At 46.9% G+C, this 27570-nt stretch overlaps 1 protein-coding gene across 5 annotated transcripts in view; it reads left to right on the top strand.

The window, feature by feature from the left end:
- The window catches only part of LOC130283871 (uncharacterized), a 417906-nt gene that overhangs the window by 331650 nt on the left and 58686 nt on the right, over positions 1–27570 (top strand). For 4 of the 5 annotated variants that reach the window (XM_056533499.1, XM_056533498.1, XM_056533496.1 and 1 more), the window contains 4 exons: positions 5061–5183; positions 9179–9340; positions 9427–9588; positions 16931–17096. In XM_056533499.1, coding sequence (XP_056389474.1) covers positions 5061–5183; positions 9179–9340; positions 9427–9588; positions 16931–17096 — 613 coding nt within the window. Of the gene's footprint in view, positions 1–5060; positions 5184–9178; positions 9341–9426; positions 9589–16930; positions 17097–27570 lie in introns of those variants that run through there. The other variant, XM_056533501.1, reaches the window with a different exon arrangement.

The raw sequence follows: 27570 nt of genomic DNA, 5'->3' as shown, positions 1-27570 counted from the left end.
AGGAATTTATTAATGAGCCAGAGGTGAATTACACTAATGAGCGCACTGGCCCTTTAAATCTTAAAGCTCCGGCGCGCGCGCCCTAGGGGACATGCACACCGGAGCAGAGAGGCAGAGGCAGGGGCAGGAGAAGCACCAGGTGAGTGACGGACTGGGGCTCGCATGCGGGCGCATCCCGCGACGCGAGTCCCAGCCCTGCCGGCAGCAGCAGGTAACGGGACCATGCGCTCATGACCAGCGTGCCTGAGCGCATAACGTAACAATAAGTCCTATTTAATGTACATCTCCCATAAATGTTGCTGTATTTGTTGGAAGTGATTTGGCCACCTGTATAATTAAATGTAGAGCATACAGGGCTTAACCTCTTCAGGACCCATGACGTATGCATACGTCATCACACCCTGGGTCTTAAGGACTCATGACGTATGCATACGTCATGGCGTTTTCCGGTCTCTGCCGCTCGCCGGGCAGAGATCGGAACCGGATGCCTGCTGAAATCCTTCAGCAGGCCTCCAGGGCAAACGCCGAGGGGGGCCATTGCGATCTGCGGCGATACCGGGCTGATCGGGTCTCTGGGACCCGACCACCCGGTAATTTCGCATGATCCCGGCTGTCATAGACAGCCAGGACCATGCTAACGTATAGGAGCGAGGTGGCAAGCCTGCCACCTCCTACTATTCCCTGCGATCTGTCGGTTAATTAACCGACCAATCGCAGGGGGGAGGGCGGTTACTTTCTCCCGTCCTGCCCGGCCCCTGAAAGTCCGGAGAGGACGGGAGGAAGACCGGAGGACGCGGCGGGGGACGGGGGAGTGCTGGGGACCGGCCCCGGTACTTACCTCGTCCCTGAAGACCCGGATCCCGGCGAGGAAGATGGCGGCGGCGGCGACAGGTGAGTAGATCTTCAGCCGCGGTTGGGCCCTTTACAGCAATGCACGTCGCCGTAAAGCGACATGCATTGCTGTAATAGGACCCTGTAAACTACAACTCCCAGCATGCCCAGACAGCCCTTGGCGTCTGGGCATGCTGGGAGTTGCAGTTTTGCAACATCTGGAGGTCCACAGTTTGGAGACCACTGTGCCCTTCCAGATGTTGCAAAACTACACATCCTCAGCATGCCCTTACTGTCCAGGCATGCTGGGAGTTGTAGTTCTGTAACATCTGGCCCTTCAGATGTTGCAGAACTACAACTCCCAGCATGCCTGGACAGTTTTGGCATACTGGGAGTTGTAGTTTTGCAACATCTGGAAGGGCACAGATTGGGAACCACTGTATTAGTGGTCTGCAAACTGTAGTCCTCCAGATGTTGCAAAATTACAACTCCAAGCATGCTGGGAGTTGTAGTTCGGCAACATCTGGTTCTAAAGATGTTGCCGAACTACTACTCCCAGCATGCCTGAGAATGTTTGGGAGTTGTGGTTTTGCAACAGCTGGAGGCACACTGGTTGGGAAACATTGTTTCCTAACTCAGTGTTTCCCAACCCATGTGCCTCCAGCTGTTGCAAAACCACAACTCCCAAACATTCTCAGGCATGCTGGGAGTAGTAGTTTTGCAACAGCTGGAGGTCCCCCCCCTGTGAATGTACAGGGTACATTCACATGGGCAGGGGGCTTACAGTGAGTATCGGGCTGCAAGTTTGCAATGCAGCAAATTTTGCGCGGCAGCTCAAACTCGCTGTAACCCCCCGCCCGTGTGACTGTACCCTAAAAACACTACACTACACTACCACAAAATAAAATAAAAAGTAAAAAACACTACTTATACACATACCCCTACACAGCCCCCCTCCCCTCCCCAATAAAAATGAAAAACGCCTGGTACGCCACTCTTTCCAAAATGGAGCCTCCAGCTGTTGCAAAACAACAACTCCCAGTATTGCCAGACAGCCGTTGACTTTCCAGGCATGCTGGGAGTTTTGCAACAGCTGGAGGCACCCTGTTTGGGAATCACTGGCGTAGAATACCCCTATGTCCACCCCTATGCAAATCCCTAATTCAGGCCTCAAATGCGCACGGCGCTCTCACTTCGGAGCCCTGTCGTATTTCAAGGCAACAGTTTAGGGCCACATATGGGGTATCGCCGTACTCGGGAGAAATTGACTAACAAATCTTGGGGGTCTTTTTCTCCTTTCACCCCTTATGAAAAGGTGAAGTTGGGGTCTACACCAGCATTTTAGTGTAAAAAAATAAACTTTTTACACTAACATGCTGGTGTTGCCCTATACTGTTCATTTTGACAAGAGGTAATGGGGAAAAAAGCCCCCCAAAATTTGTAACGCAATTTCTCCCGACTACGGAGATACCCCATATGTAGGCGTAAAGTGTTCTGGGGGCGCACAACAAGGCCCAGAAGGGAGAGTGCGCCATATACATTTGAGGTGATTTGCACAGGGGTGGCTGATTGTTACAGCGGTTTTGACAAACGCAAAAAAAAAAAAAAAAAACACATGTGACCCCATTTCGGAAACTACACCCCTCACGGAATGTAATGAGGGGTGCAGTGAGAATTTACACCCCACAGGTGTCTGACAGATCTTTGGAAGAGTGGGCTGTGCAAATTAAAAATGTTGTACAGCCCACTGTTCCAAAGATATGACAGACACCAGTGGGGGGTAAATGCTCACTGTACCCCTTGTTACGTTCCTCAAGGGGTCTAGTTTCCAAAATGGTATGCCATGTGGGGGTTATTTTGCTGTCCTGGCACCATATGGGCTTCCTAAATGCGACATGCCCCCCGAGCAAAATTTGCTTTCAAAAAGCCAAATATGACTCCTTCTCTTCTGAGCATTGTAGTTCGCCCGTAGTGCACTTCAGGTCAACTTATGGGGTACCTCCATACTCAGAAGAGATGTGGTTACAAATTTTGGGGGGTATTTTCTGCTATTAACCCTTGCAAAAATGTGAAATTTGGGGGGAAACACACATTTTAGTGATTTTTTTTTTTTTTTTACGTATGCAAAAGTCGTGAAACCCCTGTGGGGTATTAAGGCTCACTTTATTTCTTGTTACGTTCCACAAGGGGTCTAGTTTCCAAAATGGTATGCCATGTGTTTTTTTTTTTGCTGTCCTGGCACCATAGGGGCTTCCTAAAGGCGACATGCCCCCGAGCAAAATTTGCTCTCAAAAAGCTAAATATGACTCCTTCTCTTCTGAGCATTGTAGTTCACCCATAGTACACCTCAGGTCAACTTATGGGGTACCTTCATACTCAGAAGAGATGGGGTTACAATGTTTGGGGGGTATTTTCTGCTATTAACCCTTGAAAAAATGTGAAATTTGGGGGGAAACACACATTTTAGTGAAATTTTATTTTTATTTTTTTACATATGCAAAAGTCGTGAAACCCCTGTGGGGTATTAAGGCTCACTTCATTCCTTGTTACGTACCTCAAGGGATCTAGTTTCCAAAATGGTATGCCATGTGGGGGATTTTTGCTGTTCTGGCACCATAGGGGCTTCCTAAATTCAACATGCCTCCCAAAAACCATTTCAAAAAAACGTACTCTCCAAAATCCCCTTGTCGCTCCTTCGCTTCTGAGCCCTCTACTGCGCCCGCCGAACACTTTACATAGACATATGAGGTATGTGCTTACTCGAGAGAAATTGGGCTACAAATATAAGTATACATTTTCTCCTTTTTCCCCTTGTAAAAATTTAAAAATTGGGTCTACAAGAACATGCGAGTGTAAAAAATGGAGATTGTGAATTTTCTCCTTCACTTTGCTGTTATTCCTGTGAAACACCTAAAGGGTTAAAACGCGGACTGAATGTCATTTTGAATACTTTGGGGGGTGCAGTTTTTATAAGGGGGTCATTTGTGGGGTATTTCTAATATGAAGACCCTTCAAATCGACTTCAAACCTGAACTGGTCCATGAAAAATTGTGAGTTTGGAAATTTTGTGAAAAATTGGAAAATTGCTGCTGATCTTTGAAGCCCTCTGGTGACTTCCAAAAGTAAAAACACGTAAATTTTATGATGCAAACATAAAATAGACATATTGTATATGTGAATAAAAAAAAATTATTTGGAATATCCATTTTGCTTACAAGCAGAGAGCTTCAAAGTTAGAAAAATGCAAAATTTTCAAATTTTTCATAAAATTTTGGGATTTTTCACCAAGAAAGGATGCAAGATACCACAAAATTTTACCACTATGTTAAATTAGAATATGTCACGAAAAAACAATCTCGGAATCAGAATGATAACTAAAAGCATTCCAGAGTTATTAATGTTTAAAGTGACAGTGGTCAGAATTGCAAAAAATGGCCGGGTCCTGAGGTGTAAAATGGCTGGGTCCTTAAGGGGTTAATGTAACAAGTCAAGAAATAAAAGTTTATTCATTGGTCCCTCCACTAATACATAAAATGTAGTCATGACACCTAGGTCTCAGTTATTAACTTCACAATGTATTTTTCTGCAGAATGAAGAATACTGAATTGTAGACGAAATGTTAAAGGGTACCTCTCATCAAAAAAAACTTTTGATATATTATAGATTAATGTATGCAGAATAACTTTCCAATAGCATGTTATAAAAAAATATGCTTCTTTCTATTTAATTTTCCACTTTGAAAAAATGACCACTAGGGGTCTCCCTACCAGTCCTTTTCTATAGATTTCAGACTCATGCTGGAGTCCTAAATCTCAGACTGCAGCTGGGACACAGACAAGCCCAGCACTGCTAACTGGCAGTGTGCAGTGGTGAGTATGTCTGTGTCCCAGCTGCAGTCTGAGATTTAGGACTCCAGCATGAGTCTGAAATCTATAGAAAAGGACTGGTAGGGAGACCCCTAGTGGTCATTTTTTCAAAGAGGAAAATTAAATAGAAAGAAGCATATTTTTTAATAACATGCTATTGGAAAGTTATTCTGCATACATTAATCTATAATATATCAAAAGTTTTTTTGATGAGAGGTATCCTTTAAGTTATACATATAATACCACAGAAAGATGATAAAGTGATCCATGTTTTCGAACAATTTATTTTCATGACAGTTCCTGTTTGTTCTTGACGTTACTGAATATCCAGTAATAATTCATATCATGTACTCCTTGCTACAGATGCAACACATCATCAAAGACCTTCACATATGTGGCAATTTGGAGAAAACATCAAACCTGTTACAGGAGAATGTGAACTTGAAGTGGAATGACAAAACTCTTGTGCAAAGTCTACTGTATAAGGTAAACTAGATATTAAGCAGAAATCTGAGCAAAACCAGAGTATTCATTTTTGTGCCCAAAAATGTTAATGAAGATGTTCAGTGTTAAGAAATTTATGCTGTGGATAGGTGATAAGTATCAGATCTCCGAGAGGGGGCCGACCACTTGGGACCCCCCCCCCCCCCCCCCCCCAGCAATATTTTTTCTTTGCACCCAGCACGTCAGCTGGTTGAAACACGCCCCCTCCATTCATCTCTATGGGAGAGGCGGATACACAGGAATTCTATGTCTCAGCGTCTCCCATAGAGACGAATGGAAGGGGCATGTTCGACCAGCTGACCTGCCGTGTGCAAAACCTCACAAACAGCAGTTCAGACGGGGCCCCGTATGGGAGATCATGAGGGGTCCCAGTGGTTGGAGCCCTTATGATCAGACACAAATTTCTTAGCACTGGGAATCTTCATGTCTTTTTATCTTTTTAATCTTGGGGCTGAAGGAGTCAATTAATTTTTACAGTGTTACAGTGTGTGAACCCAGCCTGAAACAAATAATGTAAAAAGTTGCTTTGTATTCCCCTGGTCTGATCCCTATAGCTTTTTTTATTTTTTTTATTTCTTTCATCTACTAAACTGTGTAGGGGCTTGTTTGTTGATAATTTGCCATAAATATTACAGCTCATTCCTTGAAAAAGTGCAACATTCTGCACCTGGCATTGCCCACTTTATGAAGCAGTTACAACTTCCAATTAGGATTTAAATGTGGTACTCCACCCATAGACATCTTATCCCCTATCCAATGGATAGGGGATAAGATGTCTGATTGTAAGGACCCCCGCGATCTCCCTGCTGTACCTGGCGTTCGTTTAGAGCATCAGGTGCAGTGCCGGAGGCTCGTGACAACACGGCCATGCCCCTCTCTTGACGTCACGGCCATACCCTGTCAATTCAAGTCTATGGGAGGGGGCGTGACGGCAGTCCTTCCATAGACTTACATTGATGTCACGAGCCTCCTCCCCGCATTGCCTGTCTGGGGTGCCACAGTTGTCTGTGGTGCCGCATCCGAGATCGTGGAGGTCTACAGTGGCAGGACCCCCGCAATCAGACATCTTATCCCCTATCCTATGGATAAGATGTCTAGGGACGAAGTACCCCTTTAAGCAGCACAATGAGGTCTGAAAATGTCAAATAGTGCTACACGTACAGGGCTCCAGAATCCATAAGCAGTTCAAGTTTAGAAACAAAGAAAAGTGAGCACTCACCAGGAGAACTCTTGCAAGACGTTTATTCCATCTGGATCATCACATAATGGACATCACAGTGCGGATTTGTGCAGGGCTGATATCTGCCCTGCACAAATCCGCACTGAGATGTCTGTTATGTGATGTTTTTTATCTATGATGTTATGGTGTTTTGGTGTTTTTGATATTAAGTGTTATGGTGTTTTTGATATATGGGTTTTATTGGTAAATTATGAAATGTTAGATATTAGCCAGTTTTTCCCAGTGATAGTAGTAGTCATTTTTATGGGATTAGGGAAAGGTGGCAGAAGAGTACAGCTTTCTCATCCCACCCGGAGCACTTTTAAATATAAAAATAATTCCCCAGACAACCCCTGTAAAGGTTTAGTTTCTGTATTTACTTTATGTTTTTTTATTATGTTTTATAATATAGGATTATTGGTTTTGGTGCTTTCACATGTAAACTATTAGAAGTATATTACATTTCTCTGTTAGCCATCTTACTTTAAATTAAAAATAATTGAATGCAGGGAAGATAAACTTCTGCTGAAAAGGTGTGGTGTTTCTTAGGAAGTGGTGTTTTACTTTTATAAAAGAGAATTCTGTGACAAAAAGGTGGTGTCACATTGTTAACGTCAACAGAGTCAGCCAAACACTTGAGGACAGTTTGACATTAATTTGCACTATTATTCAGCAATGGGAAATAGAATTTTCATAAACTAACACTTTGGTTCATGTTTTTACTCTAACCACAGACCTCGGTTCTCTAACTCTGACTAAAGTTTTTTTATGAATTCTCTAAATGTGTTGTGTTGGGCAAAAATGTTTATACAAAATGGCAACAGCATGAAAAATAAATGATCATGCCTCTAATACAATACAATACAATACAAGGAAGCATACCATATGTAACACTTACAGTAGTACAAACAAGCTGCAGGGCAGATTCGCTTACATTTCCACTTTCAAGCAAGCTTCATAGTTTAAATCCATTTTAACCCCTTAAGGACTCAGGGTTTTTCCGTTTTTGCACTTTTGTTTTTTCCTCCTTACCTTTTAAAAATCATAACCCTTTAAATTTTCCACCTAAAAATCCATATTATGGCTTATTTTTTGCGTCGCCAATTCTACTTTGCAGTGACATTAGTCATTTTACCCAAAAATGCACGGCGAAACGGAAAAAAAAATCATTGTGCGACAAAATCGAAAAAAAAACGCCATTTTGTAAATTTTGGGGGCTTCCGTTTCTACGCAGTGCATATTTCGGTAAAAATTACACCTTATAATTATTCTGTAGGTCCATACGGTTAAAATGATACCCTACTTATATAGGTTTGATTTTGTCGCACTTCTGGAAAAAATCATAACTACATGCAGGAAAATTTATACGTTTAAAAATGTCATCTTCTGACCCCTATAACTGTTTTATTTTTCCACGTACAGGGCGGTATGAGGACTCATTTTTTGCGCCGTGATCTGAAGTTTTTATCGGTATGATTTTTGTTTTGATCGGACTTTTTGATCACTTTTTATTCATTTTTTTAATGGTATAAAAAGTGACCAAAATACGCTTTTTTGGACTTTGGAATTTTTTTGCGCGTACGCCATTGACCGTGCGGTTTAATTAATGATATATTTTTATAGTTCGTACATTTACGCACGCGGCGATACCACATATGTTTATATATTTTTTTTTTTACACTGTTTTATTTTTTTTATGGGAAAAGGGGGGTGATTCAAACTTTTATTAGGGAAGGGGTTAAATGACCTTTATTAACACTTTTTTTCTACATTTTTTTTGCAGTGTTATAGGTCCCATAGGGACCTATAACACTGCACACACTGATCTCCTATGCTGATCACTGGCGTGTATTAACACGCCTGTGATCAGCATTATCGGCGCTTGACTGCTCCTGCCTGGATCTCAGGCACGGAGCAGTCATTCGCCGATCGGACACCGGGGAGGCAGGTAAGGGCCCTCCCGGTGTCCGATCAGCTGTTCTGGACGCCGCGATTTCACCGTGGCGGTCCCGAACAGCCCGACTGAGCAGCCGGGATACTTTCAGTTTCACTTTAGAAGCGGTGGTCAGCTTTGACCGCCGCTTCTAAAGGGTTAATACCGCACATCGCCGCGATCGGCGATGTGTGGTATTAGCCGCGGGTCCCGGCCGTTGATGAGCGCCGGGACTGAAGCGATATGATGCAGAATCGCGGCGCGATCCCGCTTCATATCGCAGGAGCCGGCGCAGGACGTAAATATACGTCCTGCGTCGTTAAGGGGTTAAATAGTTTGCTACTTTGTAATACTTTATTGTTTTTGTACTTACTATTTTCTTAATTTTTCCGCCACGATGTCCCGTCACTGTATAACGTCCGTAATGAATTACGGGCATATACGGGTGCAAACGTGCAGTTACAAAACCCCATAGGCTGCAATGCAATTTAGTCGCGGCCGTCAGGGGTTTTGTAACGGCCGGTTTTCGCCGAAAATCGTGACGGAACATGCAACGGAACTTCAATAATGAAGAAATCACTAGTGTGAAAGGAGCCTTACAGTTTAGTGTAGCCTCTTCCACTCTTCTTAAAACCACCGATTTGGAAATTTAGGTAATACATGACTGTATGGAAAAATAAACAAGTGAAAAGCTGTATTTATAAGAAGTCATTGCAACTGTGTGTAAATATGTGCTATTCATAGTGATATTTGTTATCTTTATTAGTAATGTCATACTGGTATCTTGTTATATGCTTGTTTTTTATTCCCATCAAACTTTTGTAGAGAGATAGCAAATTGGAACCTGACAGTCTCCAGCTAGAAGCCACATTTGAAAACATCTTTGTACTTGGCTGTAGCAAACAACATATTTTAACTAAAATAGACACGAATTACATGGACACCATGAACCACATCCTGAAGCTGGAACTTTGTGATCTCCCACATGTAAGCCGGCCTTTTTATTATTGCAATTGCACAAATTTCCATTATTCTTATTTCCAGTCAAAAAAATTGTTGCATTTTATTTTTAGCCGATTGTTTTGTCTGGAAGCCATTGTCTCGGCAAGGAAGAATTCCTACAATCAAAGACTCAGCTACGCGTATCTCCAGACGAGAAGGATGATGCCATATTGGCTTTGGCCTTGTTTAACCATGGGGAAAGTGAAATACAGAATTATTCAATGAACTTAGAGGTAAAAATATTGGTTTACACAAAATCGCCAGTCAAAAAAGAGAGTTCAGGTTTCACTTCATCATTTTCCACTAATAGAAGTGGCACTGAGAAGAATACAAGATGTTGTAGGTTGAAACCACTTAAAACTCACCAGGGACCATCGTATTCTCACAATTTTAATTTTTTTCTTGACACTGATAAGAAAGTGTACTGAAAGTGTATGTTTTTCTCCCATTAAACCTAAAGTTTTTTTTGCCTTTAACCCCTTAAGGACTCAGCCCATTTTGGCCTTAAAGACTCAGACAATTAAATTTTTACGTTTTTGTTTTTTCCTCCTCGCCTTCTAAAAATCATAACTCTTTTATATTTTCATCGCCAGACTAGTATGAGGGCTTGTTTTTTGCGCGACCAGTTGTCCTTTGTAATGACATCACTCATTATATCATAAAATGTATGGCGCAGCCAAAAAACACTATTTTTGTGGGTAAATTAAAAAGAAAAACCCAATTTTGCTAATTTTGGAAGGTTTCGTTTTCACGCCGTACAATTTACGGTAAAAATGACATGTGTTCTTTATTCTGTGGGTCAATATGATTAAAATGATACTCATTATTACATACTTTTATATTATTGTTGTGCTTAAAAAAAATCACAAACTTTTTAACCAAATTAGTACGTGTTACGCCGAGCGCTCCGGGTCCCCGCTCCTCCCCGGAGCGCTCGCTACACTCTCCTCACTGCAGCGCTCCGGTCAGGTCCACTGACCCGGGGCGCTGCGATACCGCCTCCAGCCGGGATGCGATTCGCGATGCGGGTAGCGCCCGCTCGCGATGCGCACCCCGGCTCCCGTACCTGACTCGCTCTCCGTCGGTCCTGTCCCGGCGCGCGCGGCCCCGCTCCCTAGGGCGCGCGCGCGCCGGGTCTTTGCGATTTAAAGGGCCACTGCGCCGCTGATTGGCGCAGTGGTTCCAATTAGTCTGATCACCTGTGCACTTCCCTATATCACCTCACTTCCCCTGCACTTCCTTGCCGGATCTTGTTGCCATTGTGCCAGTGAAAGCGTTTCCTTGTGTGTTCCTAGCCTGTGTTCCAGACCTCCTGCCGTTGCCCCTGACTACGATCCTTGCTGCCTGCCCCGACCTTCTGCTACGTCCGACCTTGCTTCTGTCTACTCCCTTGTACCGCGCCTATCTTCAGCAGCCAGAGAGGTTGAGCCGTTGCTAGTGGATACGACCTGGTCACTACCGCCGCAGCAAGACCATCCCGCTTTGCGGCGGGCTCTGGTGAAAACCAGTAGTGACTTAGAACCGATCCACTAGCACGGTCCACGCCAATCCCTCTCTGGCACAGAGGATCCACTACCTGCCAGCCGGCATCGTGACAGTAGATCCGGCCATGGATCCCGCTGAAGTTCCTCTGCCAGTTGTCGCTGACCTCACCACGGTGGTCGCCCAGCAGTCACAACAGATAGCGCAACAAGGCCAACAGCTGTCTCAACTGACCGTTATGCTACAGCAGTTACTACCACAGCTTCAGCAATCATCTCCTCCGCCAGCTCCTGCACCTCCTCCGCAGCGAGTGGCCGCTTCTGGTCTACGCCTATCCTTGCCGGATAAATTTGATGGGGACTCTAAGTTTTGCCGTGGCTTTCTTTCCCAATGTTCCCTGCACTTGGAGATGATGTCGGACCAGTTTCCCACTGAAAGGTCTAAGGTGGCTTTCGTAGTCAGCCTTCTGTCTGGAAAAGCCCTGTCTTGGGCCACACCGCTCTGGGACCGCAATGACCCCGTCACTGCCTCAGTACACTCCTTCTTCTTGGAAATCCGAAGTGTCTTTGAGGAACCTGCCCGAGCCTCTTCTGCTGAGACTGCCCTGTTGAACCTGGTCCAGGGTAATTCTTCCGTTGGCGAGTATGCCGTACAATTCCGTACTCTTGCTTCAGAATTATCCTGGAATAATGAGGCCCTCTGCGCGACCTTTAAAAAAGGCCTATCCAGCAACATTAAAGATGTTCTGGCCGCACGAGAAATCCCTGCTAATCTACATGAACTCATTCACCTAGCCACTCGCATTGACATGCGTTTTTCCGAAAGGCGTCAGGAGCTCCGCCAGGATATGGACTCTGTTCGCACGAGGCGTTTCTTCTCCCCGGCTCCTCTCTCCTCTGGTCCCCTGCAATCTGTTCCTGTGCCTCCCGCCGTGGAGGCTATGCAGGTCGACCGGTCTCGCCTGACACCTCAAGAGAGGACACGACGCCGCATGGAGAATCTCTGCCTGTACTGTGCTAGTACCGAACACTTCCTGAAGGATTGTCCTATCCGTCCTCCCCGCCTGGAAAGACGTACGCTGACTCCGCACAAAGGTGAGACAGTCCTTGATGTCTACTCTGCTTCTCCACGTCTTACTGTGCCTGTGCGGATATCTGCCTCTGCCTTCTCCTTCTCTACTATGGCCTTCTTGGACTCCGGATCTGCAGGAAATTTTATTTTGGCCTCTCTCGTCAACAGGTTCAACATCCCGGTGACCAGTCTCGCCAGACCCCTCTACATCAATTGTGTAAACAATGAAAGATTGGACTGTACCATACGTTTCCGCACGGAGCCCCTTCTAATGTGCATCGGATCTCATCACGAGAGGATTGAACTTTTGGTCCTCCCCAATTGCACTTCTGAAATTCTCCTTGGACTTCCCTGGCTTCAACTTCATTCCCCAACCCTGGATTGGTCCACTGGGGAGATCAAGAGTTGGGGGCCCTCTTGTTCCAAGGACTGCCTAAAACCGGTTCCCAGTAACCCTTGCCGTGACTCTGTGGTTCCTCCTGTAACCGGTCTCCCTAAGGCCTATATGGACTTTGCGGATGTTTTTTGCAAAAAACAAGCTGAGACTCTACCTCCTCACAGGCCTTATGATTGTCCTATCGACCTCCTCCCGGGCACTACTCCACCCCGGGGCAGAATTTATCCTCTGTCCGCCCCAGAGACTCTTGCCATGTCTGAATACGTCCAGGAAAATTTAAAAAAGGGCTTTATCCGTAAATCCTCCTCTCCTGCCGGAGCCGAATTTTTCTTTGTGTCCAAAAAAGATGGCTCCCTACGTCCTTGCATTGACTACCGCGGTCTTAATAAAATCACGGTTAAGAACCGCTACCCCCTACCCCTCATCTCTGAACTCTTTGATCGCCTCCAAGGTGCCCACATCTTTACCAAACTGGACTTAAGAGGTGCTTATAATCTCATCCGCATCAGAGAGGGGGATGAATGGAAAACGGCATTTAACACCAGAGATGGACACTTTGAGTATCTGGTCATGCCCTTTGGCCTGTGCAACGCCCCTGCCGTCTTCCAAGACTTTGTTAATGAAATTTTTCGTGATCTCTTATACTCCTGTGTTGTTGTATATCTGGACGATATCCTGATTTTTTCTGCCAATCTAGAAGAACACCGCCAGCATGTCCGTATGGTTCTTCAGAGACTTCGTGACAATCAACTCTATGCCAAAATAGAGAAATGTCTGTTTGAATGCCAATCTCTTCCTTTCCTAGGATACTTGGTCTCTGGCCAGGGACTACAAATGGATCCAGACAAACTCTCTGCCGTCTTAGATTGGCCACGCCCCTCCGGACTCCGTGCTATCCAACGTTTTTTGGGGTTCGCCAATTATTACAGGCAATTTATTCCACATTTTTCTACCGTTGTGGCTCCTATCGTGGCTTTAACCAAAAAAAATGCCGATCCCAAGTCTTGGCCTCCTCAAGCGGAAGACGCCTTTAAACGGCTCAAGTCTGCCTTTTCTTCGGCTCCCGTGCTCTCCAGACCTGACCCATCTAAACCCTTCCTATTGGAGGTTGATGCCTCCTCAGTGGGAGCTGGAGCTGTCCTTCTACAAAAAAATTCTTCCGGGCATGCTGTTACTTGTGGTTTTTTTTCTAGGACCTTCTCTCCGGCGGAGAGGAACTACTCCATCGGGGATCGAGAGCTTCTAGCCATTAAATTAGCACTTGAGGAATGGAGGCATCTGCTGGAGGGATCAAGATTTCCAGTTATTATTTACACCGATCACAAGAACCTCTCCTACCTCCAGTCTGCCCAACGGCTGAATCCTCGCCAGGCCAGGTGGTCTCTGTTCTTTGCCCGATTTAATTTTGAAATTCACTTTCGGCCTGCCGATAAGAACATTAGGGCCGATGCTCTCTCTCGTTCCTCGGATGCTTCTGAAGTTGAACTCTCTCCGCAACACATCATTCCTCCTGACTGCCTGATTTCCACTTCTCCAGCCTCCATCAGGCAAACTCCTCCAGGAAAGACCTTTGTTTCTCCACGCCAACGCCTCGGAATCCTCAAATGGGGTCACTCGTCCCATCTCGCAGGTCATGCGGGCATCAAGAAATCTGTGCAACTCATCTCTCGCTTCTATTGGTGGCCGACTCTGGAGACGGATGTTGTGGACTTTGTGCGAGCCTGCACTATCTGTGCCCGGGATAAGACTCCTCGCCAGAAGCCCGCTGGTTTTCTTCATCCTCTGCCTGTCCCCGAACAGCCTTGGTCTCTGATTGGTATGGATTTTATTACTGACTTACCCCCTTCCCGTGGCAACACTGTTATTTGGGTGGTCGTTGATCGATTCTCCAAAATGGCACATTTCATCCCTCTTCCTGGTCTTCCTTCAGCGCCTCAGTTGGCTAAACAATTTTTTGTACACATTTTTCGTCTTCACGGGTTGCCTACGCAGATCGTCTCGGATAGAGGCGTCCAATTCGTGTCTAAATTCTGGAGGGCTCTCTGTAAACAACTCAAGATTAAATTAAATTTTTCTTCTGCATATCATCCTCAATCCAATGGACAAGTAGAAAGAATTAACCAGGTCTTGGGTGATTATTTACGACATTTTGTTTCCTCCCGCCAGGATGACTGGGCAGATCTTCTACCATGGGCCGAATTCTCGTATAACTTCAGAGTCTCTGAATCTTCCTCCAAATCCCCATTTTTCGTGGTGTACGGCCGTCACCCTCTTCCCCCCCTCCCTACCCCCTTGCCCTCTGGTCTGCCCGCTGTGGATGAAATTTCTCGTGACCTTTCCATCATATGGAGAGAGACCCAAAATTCTCTCTTACAGGCTTCATCACGCATGAAGAAGTTCGCGGATAAGAAAAGAAGAGCTCCTCCCATTTTTTCCCCTGGAGACAAGGTATGGCTCTCCGCTAAATATGTCCGCTTCCGTGTCCCTAGCTACAAGTTGGGACCACGCTATCTTGGTCCTTTCAAAATTTTGTGCCAGATTAATCCTGTCTCTTACAAACTTCTTCTTCCTCCTTCTCTTCGTATTCCTAATGCCTTTCACGTTTCTCTTCTTAAACCACTTATCATTAACCGTTTCTCTCCCAAATCTGTTCCTCCCACTCCTGTTTCCGGCTCCTCGGACATCTTCTCCGTCAAAGAGATTCTGGCATCCAAAAAGGTCAGAGGGAAAACCTTTTTTTTAGTGGATTGGGAGGGTTGTGGTCCAGAAGAGAGATCCTGGGAACCTGAGGACAATATCCTAGACAAAAGTCTGCTCCTCAGGTTCTCAGGCTCTAAGAAGAGGGGGAGACCCAAGGGAGGGGGTACTGTTACGCCGAGCGCTCCGGGTCCCCGCTCCTCCCCGGAGCGCTCGCTACACTCTCCTCACTGCAGCGCTCCGGTCAGGTCCACTGACCCGGGGCGCTGCGATACCGCCTCCAGCCGGGATGCGATTCGCGATGCGGGTAGCGCCCGCTCGCGATGCGCACCCCGGCTCCCGTACCTGACTCGCTCTCCGTCGGTCCTGTCCCGGCGCGCGCGGCCCCGCTCCCTAGGGCGCGCGCGCGCCGGGTCTTTGCGATTTAAAGGGCCACTGCGCCGCTGATTGGCGCAGTGGTTCCAATTAGTCTGATCACCTGTGCACTTCCCTATATCACCTCACTTCCCCTGCACTTCCTTGCCGGATCTTGTTGCCATTGTGCCAGTGAAAGCGTTTCCTTGTGTGTTCCTAGCCTGTGTTCCAGACCTCCTGCCGTTGCCCCTGACTACGATCCTTGCTGCCTGCCCCGACCTTCTGCTACGTCCGACCTTGCTTCTGTCTACTCCCTTGTACCGCGCCTATCTTCAGCAGCCAGAGAGGTTGAGCCGTTGCTAGTGGATACGACCTGGTCACTACCGCCGCAGCAAGACCATCCCGCTTTGCGGCGGGCTCTGGTGAAAACCAGTAGTGACTTAGAACCGATCCACTAGCACGGTCCACGCCAATCCCTCTCTGGCACAGAGGATCCACTACCTGCCAGCCGGCATCGTGACAGTACGTTTATAATCCCTTTATTTTGATGACCTATAACTTTTTTATTTTTCCGTCTAAGCGGCGGTATGAGGGCAAAATTTTTGCGCCATGATCTGTACTTTTTTTGATACCACATTTGCATATAAAAAACTTTTAATACATTTTTTATAATTTTTTTTTAATAAAATGTATTAAAAAAGTAGCAATTTTGGACTTTTTTTTTTTACGTTCACGCCGTTCACCGTACGGGATCATTAACATTTTATTTTAATAGTTCGGACATTTACGCACGCGGCAATGCCAAATATGTCTATAAAATTTATTTTTTACGTTTTTTGGGGGTAAAATAGGAAAAAACGAACATTTTATTTTTTTATTGGGGGAGGGGATTTTTCACTTTTTAACTTTAACTTTTACATTTTTTTTTACACTTGAATAGTCCCCATAGGGGACTGTTCATAGCAATACCATGATTGTTAATACTGATCTGTTCTATGTATAGGACATAGAACAGATCAGTGTTATCGGTCATCTTCTGCTCTGGTCTGCTCGATCTCAGACCAGAGCAGGAGACGCCGGGAGCCGGAAGGAGGAAGGTGAGGGGACCTCCGTGCGGTGTTCTGAATGATCGGATCCCCGCAGCAGCGCTGCGGGCGATCCGATCATTCATTGAAATCGCGTACTGCCGCAGATGCCGGGATCTGTATTGATCCCGGCATCTGAGCGGTTAATGGCGGACGCCCGCCCATTGCCGGCGGGTCCCTGGCTGTGATCAGCAGCCGGGATCAGCCGCGCATGACACGGGCATCGCTCCGATGCCCGCGGTTATGCACAGGACGTAAATGTACGTCCTGGTGCGTTAAGTACCACCGCATCAGGACGTACATTTACGTCCTGCATCCTTAAGGGGTTAAATATAATGGTATAATTGTGTATTTCTTGTATTACATGAGTATTAAGTGTTTGGACAGTCCAAAGCTTAGTGCCATACTGGAAACATGAGAAGGGCAAGGGACACAGACCAACTTAGTAAACTTTACAAGGCTGGTAATTTTTTTCTTTTCTTTTTTTAGTTAAAAGCATCAGCTGCTGTTCAGCTTGGTTTCAATGGAAAATACATGTCATCTCCTGCCATCCGGCAGTTCTTCATGGAGGGGAAGGCTCATGACAATGACAAATGGACCATAAGTGCTTCGAGTGAGCAGAGATGTTTTAAGCTGAAATTTGGACACGTGCCAGGTATAGTATTTGAGTACCATTTGAATATATTCTAAAAAGTAAAATATGACTTAATTTACAAATAGTTTGCCTATCCTAACATCGTTTTATGTATGTGATTCCCCTATAATTTTACAAAAGTTGTTGTGATGTTTGCATGTGGCCAGGTTAGACTAATCTTTAAACGTGGACCCACACCAATTTACAAAACTTTGCATCTCCTAAATGTATTTATTTCCTTTCAGACTGTAAAAATTATCAATGTCACTTAGAAAAGCTTTTGGCATGTCACAGTCAGTTTTAGGTGTGAACTGGTCCATAATAATTTGCAAACGATGACTTGAGATAAATCTGTGCTAACATTTGAAAAATAACATAAAAAGTAGGGTTGGCTGTCACGACCACACCCCATTGGCCCATGTGAGAAAGTGTGATAGTGCAAGGGTTAAAACCCCCAGACCTCTGGGTTCCTGTTGCTAGTCCCAGCAAGTCAGTTAATGAACCCTTTATAAATGTGTTCTACCTGAACTACCTTCAAAAAGGTGAGCTTATATTAAGAACAAAGACAAGAATTAAATACAAAAACAAATTACATACAGGTTACAAAAAGATAATAAGGAATGAAACAAGACAATTCAGGAAACTAAATGTGGTACACACAAGGAAGTCCTTACAAATGATTATCGGTGCATAGAAGTCCTTGTGAGAGACCTGTGATGGTATAGTCCCATGCAGTTGATAAAAGAGATCTCCTCTAGATGTTTCCAAGATGTAACAAAGTTTGTTACCAAGTTGTAACCAAGAAATCCTCCCAGTACCTAGGATATATACCGTATATACTCGAGTATAAGCCGAGTTTTTCAGCACGATTTTTCGTGCTGAAAACACCCCCCTCGGCTTATACTCGAGTGAACTCTCCACCCGCAGTGGTCTTCAACCTGCGGACCTCCAGAGGTTTCAAAACTACAACTCCCAGCAATCCCGGGCAGCCATCGGCTGTCCGAGCTTGCTGGGAGTTGTAGTTTTGAAACCTCCGGAGGTCCGCAGGTTGAAGACCACTGCGGCCTTCGATATCATCCAGCCCCCTCTCACCCCCTTTAGTTCTGTACAGTATTCACCTCCGCTCGGCGCTGGTCCGGTGCTGCAGGACTGTCCGGAGAGGAGGTGGTCCGGTGGGATAGTGGTTCCGGGCTGCTATCTTCACCGGGGAGGCCTCTTCTAAGCGCTTCGGGCCCGGCCCCAGAATAGTCACGTTGCCTTGACAACGACGCAGAGGTACGTTCATTGCCAACGTACTTCTGCGTCATTGTCAAGGCAACGCCTCTATTCTGGGCCCGAAGCGCGGAGAAGAGGCGCCCCCAGTGAAGATAGAAGCCCGGAACCACTATCCCACCGGACCACCTCCTCGCCGGACAGTCCTGCAGCACCGGACCAGCGCCGAGCGGAGGTGAGTACTGTACAGAACTAAAGGGGGGTGAGAGGGGGCTGGATGATGTCGAAGGCCGCAGTGGTCTTCAACCTGCGGACCTCCGGAGGTTTCAAAACTACAACTCCCAGCAAGCCCGGACAGCCGATGGCTGCCCGGGCTTGCTGGGAGTTGTAGTTTTGAAACCTCTAGAGGTCCGCAGGTTGAAGACCACTGAGGGCGGATGATGAGAAGAGGATGATGAAGGGGGTGTGTGGGATGATGACAAGAGGATGATGAAGGGGGGGTGTGGGATGATGAAGGGGGGTGGGGATGATGACAAGGGGATGATGAAGGGGGGGTGTGGGATGATTACAAGGGGATGATGAAGGGGGGTGGGGACGATGACAAGAGGATGATGAAGGGGGGTGGGGATGATGACAAGGGGATGATGAAGGGGGGATGTGTGGGATGATGACAAGGGGATGATGACAGGTGATGATGATGAGGGTCTGGATGATGACAGGCGGTGATGATGATGAGGATGTTAATGACGGGTCTGGATGATGACAGGGGGGGATGATGTATTTCCCACCCTAGGCTTATACTCGAGTCAATAACTTTTCCTGGGATTTTGGGTTGAAATTAGGGGTCTCGGCTTATACTCGGGTCGGCTTATACTCGAGTATATACGGTATGTACTTTTCAGAGTCAAACCCCCTTCCCCCCCTGGAGTTAATCAGGTGGGGACTGGATCATCAGAGTTTAGGCCTAGGTGACTGACCTCTAAATCACCTTAAAAATTTCCAATGCATGACTGGTCCAGGTACAGGATTCTTACATCTTCCTTAGTCTTATTTCGCCTTTATGACCTAAATTTTATAAGTTGGCAAGTGAGATCCCGTGTCTGGCCTTGGTTCAAAATGTTATACAAAACAGGCTCTATTGAAACTACAATACATATAAAATGCATAATGAATTATCTCACTTTACCTGACAATGGACTTCAAGGAGACATAGCTTTTGCCAATTTACCCCAATAAAATTATGAAAATGCCACAAAGTAAGAAATGTAAAAAAGGGGATGGAATTTGTTATCCTTTTACACCTGGGTTTGGGTGTTGAAATGTCCCTGTTTTGCAACTTTCTCCCTTTTTATGCCAGCTGCAGAAAGTGGGTGTGGCTTAGTGGGAAGAGGCCTGACCTCATGCATGTGCTAGATTTATTAAAATTTATACCTGCAAACAGGCATAAATTTTAGCAGAAATCTACATTAGCTCTAGATTTTGGTCAGAGGGGCATGGGCAGGCACAGATGTGACAGATTTAGTAATATATCTGTCAAATCTAAAGCCAGTGGGATTTTACTTAATATTGGAGTTGGATACACCAATCTTAGTGAAATCCCTTATATGTAAGCCATCCATTTCCAACCCTCCCGCTACAGTGCATGTAGAGGAGTATATTAACACATAAAGTATTACATAGTTCATAAGGTTGAAAAAAGACTAACATCATTAAAATACAGTACACTGCTCAAAAAAATAAAGGGAATACTAAGATAACACATCCTATATCTGAATGAACTAATCGTTTGAAATACTTTCGTCTTTACATAGTTGAATGTGCTGACAACAAAATCACACAAAAATGATCAATGGAAATCAAATTTATCAACTACAGGAGGTCTGGATATGGAGTCACATTCAAAATCAAAGTGGAAAACCACACTACAGGCAGATCCAACTTTGATGTAATGTCTGTAAAATAAGTCAAAATGAGGCCTCCACATGCCCGTATGACCTCCCTTCAACACCTGGGCATGAGGTGGTGGATGGTCTCCTGGACTAAAGCATCCACTAACTCTTGGACAGTCTGTGGTGCAACATGGCATTGGTGGATGGAGCAAGACATGATGTCCCAGATGTGCTCAATCGGATTCAGGTCTGGGGAACGGGCGAGCCAGTCCATAGCATCAATGCCTTCCTCTTGCAGGAACTACTGACACACTCCAGCCACATGAGGTCTAGCATTGTCTTGCATTAGGACGAACCCAGGGCCAACCGCACTAGCATGTGGTCTCACAAGGGGTCAGAGGATCTCATCTCAGTACCTAATGGCAATCAGGCTATCTCTGGCAAGCACATGGAGGGCTGTGTGGCCCCCCAAAGAAATGCCACCCCACACCATCACTTACCCACCACCAAAATGGTAATGCTCTCCACGTTCTCCACAGCGTCTCCAGACTCTGTCACATCTGTCACATGTGCTCAGTGTGAACCTGCTTTCATCTGTGAAGAGCACAGGGTGCCAGTGGCGAATTTGCCAATCTTGGTGTTCTCTGGCAAATGCCAAATGTCCTGCACGGGGTTGGGCTGTAAGCTGAACCCCCACCTGTAGACGTCGGGCCCTCCTACCACCCTCATGGAGTCTGTTTCTAACCATTTGAGTGGACACATTCACATTTGTGGCCTGATGGAGGTCATTTTGCAGGGCTCTGGCAGTGCTCCTCTTTCTCCTGTTTGCACAAAGGCGGAGGTAGCGGTTCTGCTGCTGGGTTGTTGCCGTCCTATGGCCTCCTCCACACCTCCTGATGTACTAGCCTGTCTCCTGGTAGCGCCTCCATGCTCTGGACACTACTCTGACAGACACAGCAAACCATCTTTCCACAGCTCGCTGCTACTACCTGAGCCACTTGTGTGAGTTGTAGACTCCATCTCATGCTACCACTAGAGTGAAAGCACCGCCAGCATTCAAAAGTGACCAAAACATCAGCCAGGAAGCATAGGAACTGAGAAGTGGTCTGTGGTCACCACCTGCAGAACCACTCCTTTATTGAGGGTGTCTTCCTAATTGCCTATAATTTCCACCTGTTGTCTGTTCCATTTGCACAACAGCATGTGAAATTGATTGTCAATCAGTGTAGCTTCCTGAGTGGACAGTGTGATTTCACAGAAGTGTGATTTACTTGGAGTTACATTGTGTTGTTTGTGTTCCCTTTATTTTTTTGAGCAGTGTATAGCCCGTATGTGTCCCACTGTGTTGATCCAGAAGAAGGCAAAAAAAACCTTATGAGGTTGATGCCTAATACCCCATACCAGGGGGGGGAAATTCCTTTGCAATTAGAATAAATCTCTGGATGAACGTTCTGTCCGTATAAAACTAGTATCCATAACCTGTAAGGTTATAAATAGAGATGAGCGAACTTTTCAAAAATTCGATTCGGCTGATTCGCCGAATTTTCCTGAAAAGTTTTTTTCGATCCGAATTTATTTGCGGCAAATTGATGTTAAATACTAACAGTAAAAACAGTAATAATACTGTTATTCAGAATAGCATGCAGATTACAGGCATCACTCTTAGAATCACTGCCGCACAATTTGCATTAAGCATGTATTTAGCTACTGCTAAACATCCAAAAATTTAAGGCCCAAGGCCAGAGGCACAAGGTTGGCAAGTAGTTCCTGAAAAACACAGAATGAGTCTGGAGCATGCATTTGCAGTACCCAAGAGGTTTTCATAACCCCTTACATTTAAAGATCAATGTTTACATTAGCATTAAGCAAGTATTTAGCTACTGCTAAACTTCAAAAAATTATAGGCCCAAGGCCTGAGGCACCAGGGAGGCAAGTAGTTTGTGAAAGACACAGAATGAGTCTGGAGCAGTCATTCGCAATACCCAAGAGGGTTTCATAACCCCTTACATTTAAAGATCAATGTTGACATTTGCATTAAGCATGTATTTAGCTACTGCTAAACTTCAAAAAATTATAGGCCCAAGGCCAGAAGCTTCAGTTTTCCCCATATTAGGAGCATAGTTGTCCCCCAGATTAGGCAGCATAGATGTCCCCCAGATTAGGACCATAGTTGTCCCCCAGATTAGGCAGCATAGATGTCACCCAGATTAGGCAGCATAGATGTCCCCCAGAGTAGGCAGCATAGATGTCCCTCAGATTAGGAGCATACTTGTCCCCCAGATTAGGCAGCATAGATGTCACACAGATTAGGATCATAGATGTCCCCCAGAGTAGGCAGCATAGATGTCCCCCAGATTAGGAGCATACTTGTCCCCCAGATTAGGCAGCATAGATGTCACCCAGATTAGGAGCATAGTTGTCCCCCAGAGTAGGCAGCATAGATGTCCCCCAGATTAGGAGCATACTTGTCCCCCAGATTAGGCAGCATAGGTGTCCCCCAGATTAGGCAGCATAGTTGTCCCCCAATCAGTGTGGGCCGGTCAGAGCCAATCAAAGGGCCGTATGTGTCAAGCGGGCCGTACAATCCCCAGGTCTGCCCCAGAGGGTTTCATAACCAACCACAATAGACAAAATTTTGTTGTAGGAGCATGGTCAATCTACTCAGACCCATCTGTCATTGGTGGCTGGAAATCCTGGCTGATCCATCCCTGATTCATCTTGACAAACGTCAGTCTCTCCACATTTTTAGTGGACAGACGAGTTCGCCTTGGGGTGACTATGGCCCCGACCACACTAAACACCCGCTCTGATGGCACACTACTGGCCGGGCAGGACGGCTTTTCCAGGGCAAACTCCGCTAGTTGCCGCCATAAATAGAGTTTGGCTGCCCAGAAGTCCAGCGGATCTTCAACGGTTGTTGGCAGGGTCATGTCGAGGTAAGCCATCACCTGCTGGTTCAGGTCCTGCTCCATGTCCACCTGCTGCTGATGAGGAAGCTACTCATCAGCGACTGTAGACTCAGGCTGCTGCTGATTGAGCCGGTACTGTGCGGCTGAAGGAAGCTACTCATCAGCGACTGTAGACTCAGGCTGCTGCTGATTGAGCCGGTACTGCTCCTGCCACCCCTCCCCTCCCCAGCAGCCGTGGCAGTGGAAGGTGAGCGCAGAGGGCCCCCCAGGTCAGACCTGCGAGTGGATGGACCATGTTGCCGATAGGCATCGGCCAACCGACTACGTAGAAGCTCCCTGAAGTCGGTCAGTTTGTCCTCCCTCTCAGTGGATGTAAAAAAGGCCCCCATTCTGGGCTGGTAGCGAGGGTCTAATAAGGTGGAGATCCAGAAGTCATCGCGCTGACAAATTTTGACAATTCGGGGGTCACTACTCAAGCAACTCAGCATGCATCGTGCCATTTGTGACAGTGACTCGCTGGGACTACCTGCCTCCATCTCCACTGCATACTGCCACGGTGTGTCTGGGTCCTCTGTCTCACCTCCCTCGTAATAACCCTCCAGCTCCTCTGGCTGCTCCTGCTCCTTCTCTCCTGTCCAATGACCAGAAACACCGGCCATCTCATCCACCGTAAACTGTGCTACGCTCTGCCCCTCATCATCCTCCTCCAGTTCAACCCCCACAGGACTCATGTAGCCTTCTGATGTAGGCGCAACATCTCCATTGCCGTGACCAGCCATGTTTTCAATCATTTTTTGGAGTAAATGTAGGAGTGGAATTACGTCGTTCATGGCGTAATTCGAGCGACTAACAAAAAATGTGGCTTCCTCAAAGGGCCTCAGCAAACGGCAGGTGTCACGTATGAGCTGCCACTTGTTCACATTGAAGTTACATAGGGGAGTACTCCTATCTGCTTGTATCATCAAAAAATCCGTGATGGCTTTTCTTTGTTCGTATAGTCTGTCCAACATATGGAGGGTGGAATTCCAACGTGTGGCAACGTCACAAATGAGACTATGTTGTGGGATACCGTTCTGACGCTGCAGCTCAAGCAAAGTGTGCTTGGCGGTGTACGAGTGGCTGAAGCGCATGCACAATTTCCTTGCCATTGTCAGGACGTCTTGCAAATGGGGTGAAGACTTGATGAACTTCTTGACAACCAGATTCAACACGTGTGCCATGCAGGGCGAATGGTTCACACTTTCTTGTCGCAGCGCGGCCACAATGTTCTTCCCATTGTCGGTTACCATGGTTCCCATTTCCACATTTCGTGGAGTAAGCCATACTCGGATTTCTTCCCTAATGAACTTCAGCAGTTCCTCCCCTGTGTGACTCCGTTCACAAGGCAAACCATGTGAAGGACGGCTTGACACCGCTGTGCCCTACACACATGGTACGATGAAGGGCCACCGAGATTTGGATGTGCAGTGGAGGCCGAGGACACGGGGGAGGAGGAGGAGGAGGCGCACACTGTAAAAGGACCAACTACCTGGGAGCGAGAGCATGGAGGAGGAAGCGGTGTGACCTGTCCAAGTTGCTGCTGTGGCTGTGCAGGAACAACATTTACCCAGTGGGCCGTAAAAGACATGTATTGTCCCTGCCCCTAGTTACAGCTCCACACGTCGGTGCTGCCGTACACTTTTGAACACACCGACAGGCTCAAGGACTGGCCCACCTTCTCTTGTACATACTTATGCAGGGCTGGTACTGCCTTCTTCGCAAAGAAATGACGGCTTGGGACTCTCCACCTCGGCTCGGCACAAGCCATCAATTCCCTGAAAGCTGCAGAGTCCACCAGTTGGAAAGGGAGGGACTGCAACACCAGCAACTTGGACGGGAGCACATTCAACTTCTGCGCCGTTGGATGAGTGGGCGCATACTGTTGTCTCTTGGACATGGCTTCGCCGATCGATTGTTGGCGGAATGGCTGACTACGAGCGGAGGAAGCAGGAGCACAAGAAGGATGGTTTGACACAATGCTCCCTTCGGCTGAGGTGGTGGAGCCTTGGCTGGATGACGGAGGGAGCGGATGACCACTGGGTGATGCGGCAGGCTGGACCACTACCTCCGAGCCACGGTTATCCCAGGCCGCTTTATGGTGGCGAATCATGTGTTGACGCAGGGCCGTGGTGCCGAGATTGGGACCCTGGCCACGCTTCACTTTCTGCCACAGATTTTGCATGTGACTACGCTAAGGTCCTCCGGATTCTTTATGAAGAACAACCACACCACAGAGTAGCTGATTTTCCCACCCGTAGTTCGCACTATTTCACTGCTATTGGCGCTGTCTCCAGTAACCCCTGTTCCACTACCTCCCTGAATGGTAGCTTGCCGCAAAGCAGGTGGTCTCCCCCTGGCACTTTGGCTCCTGAATTTCCACTAGTGCCACCACCACGCTGATTGCCAACCGTGCTACCGCCTTGCTGCCTCATAGACAAAGAGCAAATCTCTTTTCCTGATGATGATGAAGCCCCGGCTTCTGCACCCGGCTCCCAATTGCGATCGGTTTCATCATCATCAAAAGATGTGTGCACGTCACTGATGTCCTCCTTGTGTTCCACAACAGTGTCTGCCTCAGGACCCAGAGCAATTGAAACACCGCCTCCCACGTCACTCTCTGCATCACTACTTGGCCTCCTTGCGGAGCAAGGGACGCATGTCTCCCCACATTCTTGGCTGCTCATTAGATGCTGATTGTCCTCTATTAGATACTTCTTTGGGAGAGGGAACAGCATAGGACAAAGGCAATGGGATTACAGGGACTGCTCCCGGGCCATGCCAACTGAGGGTTGTGTCTGAGGAACCCACCGACTCTTGACTGGGGTTGTCAGATGTCGCTTGTGATGATGGGGATGAGTGTGCAAACCAATTGATGAGGAGAGATGGGTCGACGACACGACCGCTGGGTGTTAACGGGAGTTCAGGCCTATTGCTGCGACTCCTGCTGCCACTCGCCCCAAGTCTGCTGCCAACTCTTCCTGACGTATGTAGGCCTCTGCCCCTTCTCTGTGCACGTCCTGGCACTTCCCTGCCTGACATACTTAGTGCGTTTATGAGGGTATAGAATAGCAGCAGGCGATTACTTAGGCTGTCCTTTCAAAGTATATAGGCCCTAGACAGAATAACAGTTACTAAATAGTACACTCCTTTGTTGTATGTATGCCCTTTGCAATGATGAGCGCACTGTTAAGCGTATTTATACGCTGAAAAAAACTCTTTTTTTGTTGTATACACCAGCCAGTGTATACTAATGTGTGGAATAGCACTGAATTTAGCACCGAGACAGAAATACAGGTACTAAATAGTACACTACTTGGTTGTATGTAGGCCCTTTGCAATGATGAGCGCACTGTTAAGCGTATTTGTACGCAGGAAAAACTTTTTTTTCCCCTTAATACACCGGCAGGTGTATAACGTGTGGTATAACACTTAATTTAGCACAGAGACAGAAAAAAAAGTGGTATATGGTACACTATTTGCTTGAATTTAGGCCCTTTGCAATGATAAGTGTCACGATGCCGGCTGGCAGGAGGTGGATCCTCTGTGCCAGAGAGGGATTGGCGTGGACCGTGCTAGTGGACTGGTTCTAAGTCACTACTGGTATTCACCAGAGCCCGCCGCAAAGCGGGATGGTCTTGCTGCGGCGGTAGTGACCAGGTCGTATCCACTAGCAACGGCTCAACCTCTCTGACTGCTGAAGATAGGCGCGGTACAAGGGAGTAGACAGAAGCAAGGTCGGACGTAGCAGAAGGTCGGGGCAGGCAGCAAGGATCGTAGTCAGGGGCAACGGCAGGAGGTCTGGAACACAGGCTAGGAACACACAAGGAAACGCTTTCACTGGCACAATGGCAACAAGATCCGGCGAGGGAGTGCAGGGGAAGTGAGGTATACATAGGGAGTGCACAGGTGAACACACTAATTAGACCAACTGCGCCAATCAGTGGCGCAGTGGCCCTTTAAATCGCAGAGACCCGGCGCGCGCGCGCCCTAGGGAGCGGGGCCGCGCGCGCCGGGACAGGACCGACGGAGAGCGAGTCAGGTACGGGAGCCGGGGTGCGCATCGCGAGCGGGCGCCACCCGCATCGCGAATCGCATCCCGGCTGGAGGCGGAATCGCAGCGCACCGGGTCAGTGGATCTGACCGGAGCGCTGCAGTAGCGAGAGTGTAGCGAGCGCTCCGGGGAGGAGCGGGGACCCGGAGCGCTCGGCGTAACAATAAGGCCACTGAAAAAGCGTATTTTTATGCAGGAAGACCTTTTTTTTCTTTAATACACCAGCAGGTGTATAACGTGTGGTATAAAACAGATATACAGCTACTAAATAGTACGCTATTTGCTTGTATGTAGGCCCTTTGCAATGATAAGGCCACTGTTAAGCTTATTTTTACGCAGGAAAACCTTTTTTTTCTTTAATACACCGACAGGTATATAACGTGTGGTATAACACT

This window comes from Hyla sarda, chromosome 8 (genome assembly GCF_029499605.1).
Source record: "Hyla sarda isolate aHylSar1 chromosome 8, aHylSar1.hap1, whole genome shotgun sequence".
NCBI classification, from domain to species: domain Eukaryota; kingdom Metazoa; phylum Chordata; class Amphibia; order Anura; family Hylidae; genus Hyla; species Hyla sarda.
Note: the sequence above shows the minus strand (reverse complement) of the source record. Positions and strands in the feature narration are given on the sequence as shown.